At 33.1% G+C, this 10,765-nt stretch overlaps 1 protein-coding gene across 1 annotated transcript; it reads right to left on the bottom strand.

Moving 5' to 3' along the window:
- Positions 1 to 3,705: 3,705 nt before the first annotated feature.
- On the bottom strand, positions 3,706 to 9,332 carry LOC123883231. Its single transcript, XM_045931971.1, has 4 exons — positions 9,174 to 9,332; positions 8,876 to 9,086; positions 5,381 to 8,773; positions 3,706 to 5,072 (listed from the first exon to the last, which is right to left on the bottom strand). The coding sequence occupies exons 1-4, from the start codon at positions 9,330 to 9,332 to the stop codon at positions 3,706 to 3,708; spliced, it is 5,130 nt and encodes a 1,709-aa protein (XP_045787927.1).
- Between the last annotated feature and the right edge of the window lie 1,433 nt (positions 9,333 to 10,765).

Here is a 10,765-nt window from a genome sequence, read left to right as displayed (position 1 = left end):
TCAATGCTAAAAATTATTAGAAATTCTAACGACCGTCGATAATACGATTATTCTCATTTTTACGGCTAAAAAAATGAAATTATTAACATCAATTCAATACGAGTTACATCTTTATTATATATTATTTTAATCAAACTGATATTAATTAAGTCATTATCAATCATGAAAATGTAAATAACCATTAAATTATACTTTCAAACATCAACTTAGATTATCGATAATATTTTTTAAATATCGGTCCACATAAACCCCTTGAAGAAGTCATCCATATTAGAATTTTTTTTTATACTTTTATTTTTCTATAATTCTAAGTTATGTTAACAAACTCATGAAGTCATTAGGTTTGATCTAGTGATGAGAGATTTGGGTAATATTCAGGAGGTCCTAACTAGCTCCTCTCTGGCGGCTCCGTTGTAAAAAAAAAAACTTATTTTAGAAATATTCTTAGTAAAAGTTATACATTCAATTTTTAAATTTTTTACTTTTTTTAATGCAAATTTTTGAACTCTTAACATGTACTGAATACCTATAAAAATGCAATTTTTTAAAATTTTTAACATGTACATTTTTTTGTTGACAGACGAAATGACAAAATTATTGAAAACTCACATACACAAAGTGAAATGACCGGAGTTTAAACCCCGATCCTAACGTCCGACACTAGCAAGTTCGGCATTTCTGCCGGTTGAACTAGGATTTGTGGAATTTAACAATTGGATTTTTTTTTGACAAAATTAAAAATTGGATACTTAGTCTAGAAGAAAAGTTATAAAGATATTTTCTGTAGGGAAAAAGTTTTGAAGTTTTGTTTTATGCAATGAAAAAGTTTATTTTTTTATTCTGGCAAAATTGGTAGAAAAAGTTATAAAGTTTGTTATTGCTTATTGGATGATAGCAGTAGTATATTTTTTGTTGTCATTACAATTATTATTTGTTGGAGTAATAGTTAATTAATTAATTAATGTGTGTACTTAAAGAAAGAGCGCTGGTGCATAGCTTTGGGAATAGTTCAGGTGGCCTACAGGCGCCTTCGGTCTGACCTGACCTATTTATTAAAAATGTCAGGTTTAGGCTTTGAAAAGAGTCTGTTTATATAAATAGGTCAGACTCAGACTTCTAAAAAAGCCTACAAAACCTGATAGGCCGGCCTGTTTATATTTAATAATTATTATTTATATTATATTATTATTTATATTTTTTTTTACAAAGAAAAAATATATTATTCAGACATAATATTTCACGCGGCACACAAATAGAAATTAGAAACCCTTCCTCCATATCTCATATTTGTTATTTTATTAACTTTTAATTATTATGCTAATCATAAAAATTATTATGCTAATTATTTTATTAACTTTTTCTTAATGTCGTAGAAATCATAAAAAGTTAAATGTGAAATAGGTTTTTAATTAAGGTCTGTTTAGCCTATTTAAAAAAACTAGGGTAAATGATCATTTACCCCCCTGCAAAATAAGCAAATTTTCGTTTACCCCCCTATGCAGATTTGTTTTCTGTTTACCCCCCTGCAAAAAATAGATTCCCTCATTTTGCCCCCTAGGTGTACAGCAGGACATGTGACTGTGCAAATCTGCTGACGTGGCTTGTACACGTGGAAAAAATCATTTATATTTATTTTTTAAATTCCATGTCACATAATTTTTTTTTTTAAAAAAAATCCTACAAAAAAAAAACGAATTTTTTTTTCCCAAAATTTAAAATAAAATTTCCTACAAATAATTTTTTTCCTACAAAATAAAAAATAAATAAAAGATTTCGTACAAAAATAACTTTTTTTGCATAAATAAAAAATTAAATTTTCTTATTTTGTCCCCAAAATAAAGAATTTAACGATTTATTTTCAAATATCTTTTAATTAAAAAAAATAGAATCTTTATTTTATGTCTGCGTAATTTAGTGCTGCAGATATAGTACAAGCTAAGGTTGCTGCACAATTTAATATCACATAAGAATTGAAGCATAATTTTGCTTAATTTTTTTTGCTGCATAATTAAATATCACATATAATTTTGGTAGAAGAGGAAAACACAAATAAAACTTCTTCTTCTATTTTTTTTTTAATTCAAAGAGATTAACAAAAAAAATAAAGTTTTGTTTTTAAAAATTGAAGATTATGTTTTTTTTTAATTTAAAGAGATTTGAAAATAAATCTTTAAAATATTTAATTTGGAAATAAACTTTATTTCGGAGTAAATCTTTATTTTGGGAGTAAAATAAGAAAATTCGTTTTTTTATTTGGGGAGGAATTTTTTTTTTTAAATTCGTTTGTAGGAAAACAAATATAATTTTTAAAATTTTGTAGGAAAAAAAATTATTTGTAGGAATTTTTTTTTAATTTTGGGAAAAGAAAATAAGAAAATTGGTTTTTATATTTTGTAGGAAAAAAATTTTATTTTTTATAAAAAAAAAAATATCTGACGTGGAATTTTTTAAAAAAATATAAATGATTTTTTCCATGTGTACAAGCCACGTCAGCAGATTTGCACAGTCACATGTCCTGCTGTACAGCCAGGGGGCAAAATGAGAGAATTTATTTTTTGCAGGGGGGTAAACAGAAAAAAAATATGCACAGGGGGGTAAACGAAAATTTGCTTATTTTGCAGGGGGGTAAATGATCATTTACCCAAAAAACTATATAGAGACCTTTATATAACACAGACTTTTAAACATTGTTACAAGGTCATGCCAGACTTAAAAAGGCCAGATCAAAAAAAGTAACACTTGATAAGCCGTAGGCCAGACTCAAGCCTAAAGAAAAATCGTAAGCCATGCTCGGGCTATCGAAGCCTGGTCTGGCATGTTTACCAATCGTACTATAGTGAGGAATTTGGGACATTAATGTGGTCAAAGTAACAAAATTATATTAGCCATTGATTAACAAATTAATGTGGTAAATCACAAATTAATATGTAATAAATAAAATTATTTTATGCAGGACATTGTATTATATATGCTTGGGGGTCGGGACTCCAACCCGGGTCATCCCACTAAAAAGTTATTTTTACGGCCAGATTGGATTTCTACTCCAACACATAAGAATTTTTTGAACCAGCCATAACATGAACTAGAACCCCCATTACAACATGCATCACTGAACAAAAAATAAATAAAAAATTGATAGCGTTAATAAAACTCGTGGGCTGGCTCGCGCCGTCCTATTTTTTTAGTGGATTAAGCTGGACGGATCAACCAGAATAGTCGGGTTCAAAACTCCGATTCAACCCGTAAAAACTGATCGGCACAGCAGACCAGACCTGTTTTACCACCCCTAGGTATATAGGCGTTAGCCTATTAGGTGTAGGAAAATGTTTTTAAATAGCATTTCTGTTAATTAATAAATTATAAGAGATACTTGAAACACAAGCAGTAACATAATCCATACAAAACAAATTCTTAACATGACAATTGAGAGGCCAAGATGAACAAGAAACTGAGAAAGAAACCAAATACACATTGATAAACTTTTTTCCTCACAGATGGAACAAGAATACAAAGATGTAAGTATTTGAAGTCCTAATTAAATGCTGATAAAAATAATGAAACAAATACTAATAGAGCCTGGAATATTACAAAGTACGAAAATCTACGACTCGAATGAGTTAGCTAAAGAGCTATGAAGAGTTATCAAGGCTCAACAAACATAATGACATACCAACTGAGAGGAAAACATAAGCAGTGGCAATAGACTTAGCCAGAAGGAAACGCGGAACCGAGAAACTCCTCATCCTCGTGCTCAATCTGCAGATTCTTGGATTCCATTAGAACATCAATTTCTTCTTTTTTAAATTTCACAACAAAACCTAATGTGATTAGTTCAGAAAGTGCAGCAACATGATCAGGTTTCTCACGCAAAATGCCTTCAGATACCGCTTCAGAGAAACTTATAGCAGATTTCAATTCATCACCGGGAACTTCATTCATCTTCTGGATGATAAACCTTCGACTTTCCAAACGCGCCCTTTTGTTTGCTTTCTTTGTAATGATGTCTCCTGATGATAATGATAAACAATAGCTTACATTGATTGGCTCCGTTGTCTCGTAGAAACTCAAGTTGGTAAGACTTTGAACAGCTTCGTGTCTCTTTTTTGGTTCCATTTTCAGTTTAGGTAATGCAAGAAAACTAAGAATAAGCCTAACCAACCCCTTTAAGTTGAAAATGTCATTTGGATCAACACAGTTCAGTTTATCACCATCATTCACCAAGGATGATTCATCTTTGCATAGTGATTCAGAGATATTTCTAACACCAATATTTCTGTAAATGTCGGATAGTTTAGACTTGGACAATGGTGCATTGTTATCAGACTTGGACGATGGTGTCATGTTATACTGAGGATACCATACAAAAACTTTCTCCTGCTCAAAAAGCTTCTTCATGTGAAGATTATCAGGAATAAAAGCATCTTTCTTATCTACCAGAAATATTTCATTATTTCCTGATGTTGCAGGTAGTTTCATCAAACTCTCCGCGGCAAGTTTTTTCTCTTCATATGCGCTCAAATGTTTTGAGATAGATGTCCAAAACTTGTAGCAATCATCATATTGCAACTGCTTCATTGAACTCCCCCAATCATTCCATAGATCAACATAATCTTCTACGGAGGGCTTATTCTTGACTTTCATTATAAAGTCGAGAAAAGGAACAATACTGTTATCGTGATCATAGATATCTTCTAGAACATAAAATTTTGAACCAAAAAGTTTAGCAGGGTCTTGTATGATGCATTCTTTAGAATCAACCCACTTACCACCATTATTTCCATCTGGAATCCAAATCTTGCTCGCAGTTTTCTCCTGAGGTTTCCAGGTGTGCTTATATAAGTACAAATATATTTTCACGATGTTATCGTGATCAGAGAGAGACTCAGCGTGACTGGCAAGTAAAGAGCACCCTTTCCCAACTTCACTAATGACCCCTATTGCATTGAGTTCTTTTTGGAAAGATGCAATTTTAGGTCCATAAAAATCCTCATCAATAAAAGGTCCATCAGTTGGATTCAAGTAAGAACTCCACTTGGAATCAAACAATAAACACTTCGCTGGAGGCCTATAACCTGTAACATCCGAATTTTTTGAAATGTTAACTAACGAACTACTATGCCTAAAAAGAGAGTTTTGTTTGTAAATAATGAAAACAATTAGAATGCAGCAAACACCTTTTTTGAGTTCCCATTTGCTAAACTTATAATAAGGTATGTTACGTTGGAGAGATTCATAAGAAAATAGGATAGTAGTCCTAGCATATATTTTTTGTACTCTCATAATTTCATAAACAAAAACTGATTTCTAACAACAAATTGATGATGGAAAAAAAAGAATCGTGAGAGTGAAGAAAACGTTAAGAAAAATTCTCGGTACTTACCAGCATGTGTCTTCAACCAATTTCCGGACAATATTTCTCTGAAAACATAAGTTAATCCAAGCTCATTTTCTTGCATTAGAAGTTGGATGCATTCAAGCAACGAAAAAACACTTTGAGGACTAATGGTGGAGGGATCTGAAGGAAAATTCAGACAATCAGACACAAACTTTAATCCATCTTTCAATTCAGTAACAACACCGATGCTCTTCAGCTCTTTCATGTAACCATAACATTTGTCACTGTAACCGATGAAAGGGAGACGGGTTATAGGAGATATAGATTCCCACTCCGGACCATTTAAAATGCAATTTCTCGGCCACCTAAAACCACCAACACTAGTATGCAACCACTTCGTTGTACGTATGATGGTTAAGAAATCAGAAGGAAACATTCCTTCCAGCTGCCTGTAACATTTGAGAAATGAAATAACATGTTCTTGGTTAATTGAAGTTTCCAATGCCTTTTTTTTGAAGAGAAAAGCAAATAGTTTTATAGCATTCTCAAAATCAACCACCACCCCGATTTTCCTTAGTTCATCTTTGTATGAGAAAATCTTCTCCCCGTAAAATTTATGATCGATAACAGGAAGATCATTGAATACATACAAAATGCAGCCCCACACTTGGTCATACAAAAAACATTCACTTGGTATTTTGAAACCCATGTTTGTCTTCAAGCAGCTCACTCCCTTTATTGAATTTAAGACTCCGATCGGAACATTTGAGCATTTGATGCATTCCATTATCAGATAAACAGCCTCAGCTGTCAAAGAGGCCAAGTTGGATTGTGACTTTAAATGCTGAATGACAACTTGGTAATTCCCATGTAAGTTAATAATCACCCCCAACAACTTGAGCTCCTCTTTGTAACTAAATATTTCCTTACCATAATAAGAATGATCAATGAAAGGGATATCGCTAATTTGCGATGCAACTTCCCATTCTGAATCATTCAATACCGATCCCTCAGGTGACCTAAGACCATAAGATGTCTTTAGCCAACTTCCCTCTTTGATTTTGTTGACAAAATCGTCCAAAGGAAGATGATTTCTCCAGAGATATTGGATGAAGTTAAGCATCATAAGAACATGACTCCTGGTTAAAGAGATAGAAGCTGCACGAGTCATTAGTTCTTTTCCGATGAATGCACATGCTTCCTCACAATTGAACATCACTCCAATTGTTTTCAACTCTTCTTTGTATTCATTTATTCTATCCCCATAGAAACTCTCGTCAATAAAGGGAATGTCAACAAGAACTGAACCACTTTGCAAAATTTTTCCCAATGAACCAATTAAGAATGACTTTGAGGGAGACATGTATTCATTGCCTGTAACTTTAAGCCAGTTTCCTTCTTTTATGCATTCTAAGAACTTCTCCGGTAGGGGAACTCTCTTATGCTTCAGATCCCGAATCCAATCCAAAAGTAAAAAAGCATTGTCTTTGGTAAGTCGTGTATCCGCAGCTGAAAATCCAGCATTTGGAGGAGATAGATGAGGTATGTCAGAAGCTCCAACATGAGTTTTGAGAAATTCAATAAACTTCTCAGAATCTGTAGTTTGGCCTGCATAAGATGTGTTTAGGTACGCCTTTCCTAGTTCAACATAACCTTCATTTATCCATGGATTAGAAACCATTAAGTCTGCCCATTTGCTAACATTTGCAGGCAGAAGAACTCCGTTTCTGCTTTTTTTTACACGTCCTTGCTTGTCCACAAGTGGCATAGAACTACATAAATCATCAACCTCCTGACTTGACAAATAACCCGCTGACAAAGAGTGGTATAAGAAATGAGCAAATGCAATGGCAAGCTTGCGGTTACTTTTAATCGAACTGGAGAGGCCATTTGCAAAAATGTACCAATTCAGCCTGTCAACATTAACATTATCTGCAAGCCAATCTAACAAATCCTTCTTCTTCGAGATAGCTTGCTGTGTGCTTTCTGGCATGAAAAACTGGTTTGCTGCATTTCCAAATGTTTTGTTCCAATTGATCAAAAAAGAAGTCTGACTTGAGTCTGCTAGTATTACTCGCTTGGCACCTGCTTCTTTCTGTCTGCATTCTTCGATAGTGAAAAAAGACGGAGTCCCATCAGAAGAAACATATTTAATCAATGGGATATTAATGATATTGGAGTTATTCAACTTTTTAATAGACCAATTTTTAGCAAAAAACATTAAAATCTCAAGATAGAGATTATCTGATACTCCATCGACAAGATTACAATTCTGTATACAGTTTGCATACCAATCAACCTCCACTAGTTTCACCCCTAAGAAATTGAGTATTGCACCATACTTTCTTTTATCAAATGAAGAATTCAAGATTTTCCTCCCATCATGAGAAGATAGGTCAAGCAAGTACACTTCTTCCTCTTTGGCCATTGTCAAAATATTCCAAAACTTAGGTAGTAGCCTGCGTACTTCACTAGGTTTACAGAAGTGCTTCTGATCTGTGAATGTCTCAATAGGAATAATTTTTTCTTCAAGCAGTTTTTCTTTGATTTTTTCACACACGCGACTGAAATTCTCTAAAGGAGTATGATGAATTGGAAGGAATTTGAACATAATAGGCAAGTTGGACACCGGAGCTGCATCTGATCCTGTGACAAGTGTTTTGAACGCATCTACAAAAGCTGATGGAACATATTCAAGTATCCCTTGATTCCACTTATCATCCAAGAGAATTGTCTCCCTTGATGAGGAAAGGACAAAATCTGCTTGAATTATGAAGGGCAAATTAGTAACCATATCTGTAGGAAGAAATGCATAAACCCCAGGAGAGCTCTTATCCGTGCGAAGCCTTTTAACCTTGTGAATGTGAAGCCTCTCCTCAAATGGGAAGGCCAATGTTACAACACACTCTTCCACATCCATTCTTCTTTCCACCACATTTTCCAACTTGACAGGAAACCTTTGTTTCCACATGTAGTAGCTGCATTGCTTTTCATCACTTCTATTTTCTCCCGCAGATAGATTGATTGTGTAAGACTCAGCATTCATGTTTTTCCTTGTCACAAAGTTGATCTCACTTGAAATAGACACAGCAGTTACAGTGTTCTTTTTGGGATTCTCGTTATCTTCTCTGACAGAAAGGTTTCTGATTTTCGAAAGGAAAAGTAAAACTTCCGGGTGAATGCTTGAGAGCTGCTTTTTCACAGGTTCAATCTTGTCCGGCTTCAGAGGCAAGACAATTATTGTAGTTGGAAGGGAATCTTTACCAGCACCGTATATCTGCTCTATGTCATGAAGGGTTGGCTTCTCCTCAACCCATTCAGGAACTATATACCCGAGACTGCAATGTGGACATGGCCTCTCACTGAACCTTATCTGATATCCGTTGCTAAAAATATAAGGCTGAGAAGTAACCAGAAAGACACTCTTGAAACCAATTCCTGAGATTCAACCATAGAAGAAATTCAACCATAAAATTCCTTCTCAAGGAAAAAGTACAAAATAAATTAAGTGACATTTAAATGTGACAACCGACAATATACCTTTTTCGCCTATGTAACCGCTGCTCCTATTGCCTTTCTTTGTTGATCGTCCAACACTGCAGATAGACTCAATGTTTTGTGGGGAGAAACCCTTTTCATTGTTGAAAATAAGTAACGTGGCTGGAGCACCGGTAGCTGTTATGTCCTTTGAAGTTATGATGAACTCCAACGTTGGACTCACTCCTTCATTATAGTGGTTATCTTCAGCATTCTGTATAAGTGAACCAAAATTTTACGATAATGAGTATCACCACTATAATTTGACAATATAATTGCAACGTTGGACTAGGTAAGGTACCTGAATGAGCTCCATGAGGAAATGAATATCTTTGGTATAAAGTTCATCTGAGAGATTCTTAACAGCATGATGAAGGTCCTCAGTCAAAGGGTTTTGGTTGCCACCAATTGAGAACTTTTTCCTTCTTATCTCTTCAATGTGTTTTTTCTGTGTAGCCATTTTGCTAAAATCTTACTTCTCAAAATCAAGTGTTGCAAAGTAACTGTGGTAGTTAAGCACAAAATACAAAATGTGTAAGAGAATACATCAAGATTATTATGCAAGGTACCTTCTTCGACAAGTAAGGTGAAAAAACTCTTAAAAACTATTGATTACACCCTCAATTTTTCAATTGTAATATATACAATCAATAAATAGTTTGATTAATAATGACATTTTAAACATCTCATTATTCAACTATTGATAAAAAACACATAAGAGTATAAATGAGAGAAAAATAATTAATGTAATCTTGAAAAACTTCACAATTTTTAGAAAATAATTCTTCATATAAGTGTGAGAATTGTTGCTATGTACAGATTATTGCTTATTGGGAAAAAGGCAACAACTTATTGGATCAAACTCAGAGTGATTATCCTATAAAAATTATCACATTTTCATATTGAACTTTCCTAATGAGTTAGTTCAGTTTTCAATTCTGCTCTTAGCCCTTCATTGCTTAGAAAATTCCTCAATTTGAGAAAGCTGATAATCCATTTTTCTCAAAAAATAGTGGAAGTGCATTGAACATAGTCTTCATTTACCGGAAGGATTATGGTCCTGTTTAGATTGACTTATTTGAAGTTATCTACCACATAAGTACTTGTGAGACTTCTTAGGAGAACTTATGAAAACAACTTATGACATGTTTGTAAGCTGTTTTCAGCTTATTTTCATAAACTCTCCAAGATAACTTATGAAAACAGCTTATAGCGCATATACCAAAACAACTTAACTATTTTATAATTTTTTATAAAAATGGCTTATACGTAAGTGTTTGCTATGATAAGAGCTTATGCTATACAAGCTGTAAAATAAGTTGTTTATCCAAACAACACCTATAGACCAACTATTATGTAATTTGAAAAGTAATAGTAGTATTTTTCATGTGCATCAAGATTGAATATTACAACCTCAGTTACATAAATTAAAAATACATACTCCAATTGCATCAGTTCACCAAACTCAATGCTTGATTTGGTTGTATCCAAGGAAGATCAATGTTCTGCAGAAATTCAGGTAAAAAAAATGGATTATTGAGCAGAGAAAATTTAGTAATGATAAATATGAACTATGAACCACAGACACGCACCAGACATGACAAAGATACCGACACATTAAAACCGATAATAATTTAAGAAAATTAAATATTACCCCCAAAATCTTAAAAAATTAAGTACACGATCCTTTCACTTAGTATTTATTCAATAGGAGACTTCTAACTCACAGTTAACACACAACATGAAACAATATTTTTATTTTTCGGAATTGTTGGTTTTTAAAAAATATCAAACAAACAAGGAACTTTTAAAAATAATTTTTATTTTTATTTTGACAAGAAAAATAACTATTTTATATAAAAAAAAAAGTCTTTTTCACAAAAAATGCAACAC

Source organism: Trifolium pratense, linkage group LG5 (genome assembly GCF_020283565.1).
Source record: "Trifolium pratense cultivar HEN17-A07 linkage group LG5, ARS_RC_1.1, whole genome shotgun sequence".
Classification (NCBI taxonomy): Eukaryota; Viridiplantae; Streptophyta; class Magnoliopsida; order Fabales; family Fabaceae; genus Trifolium; species Trifolium pratense.
The sequence above is the reverse complement of the archived record's forward strand: the minus strand, read 5'-3'. Positions and strand labels throughout refer to the sequence as shown.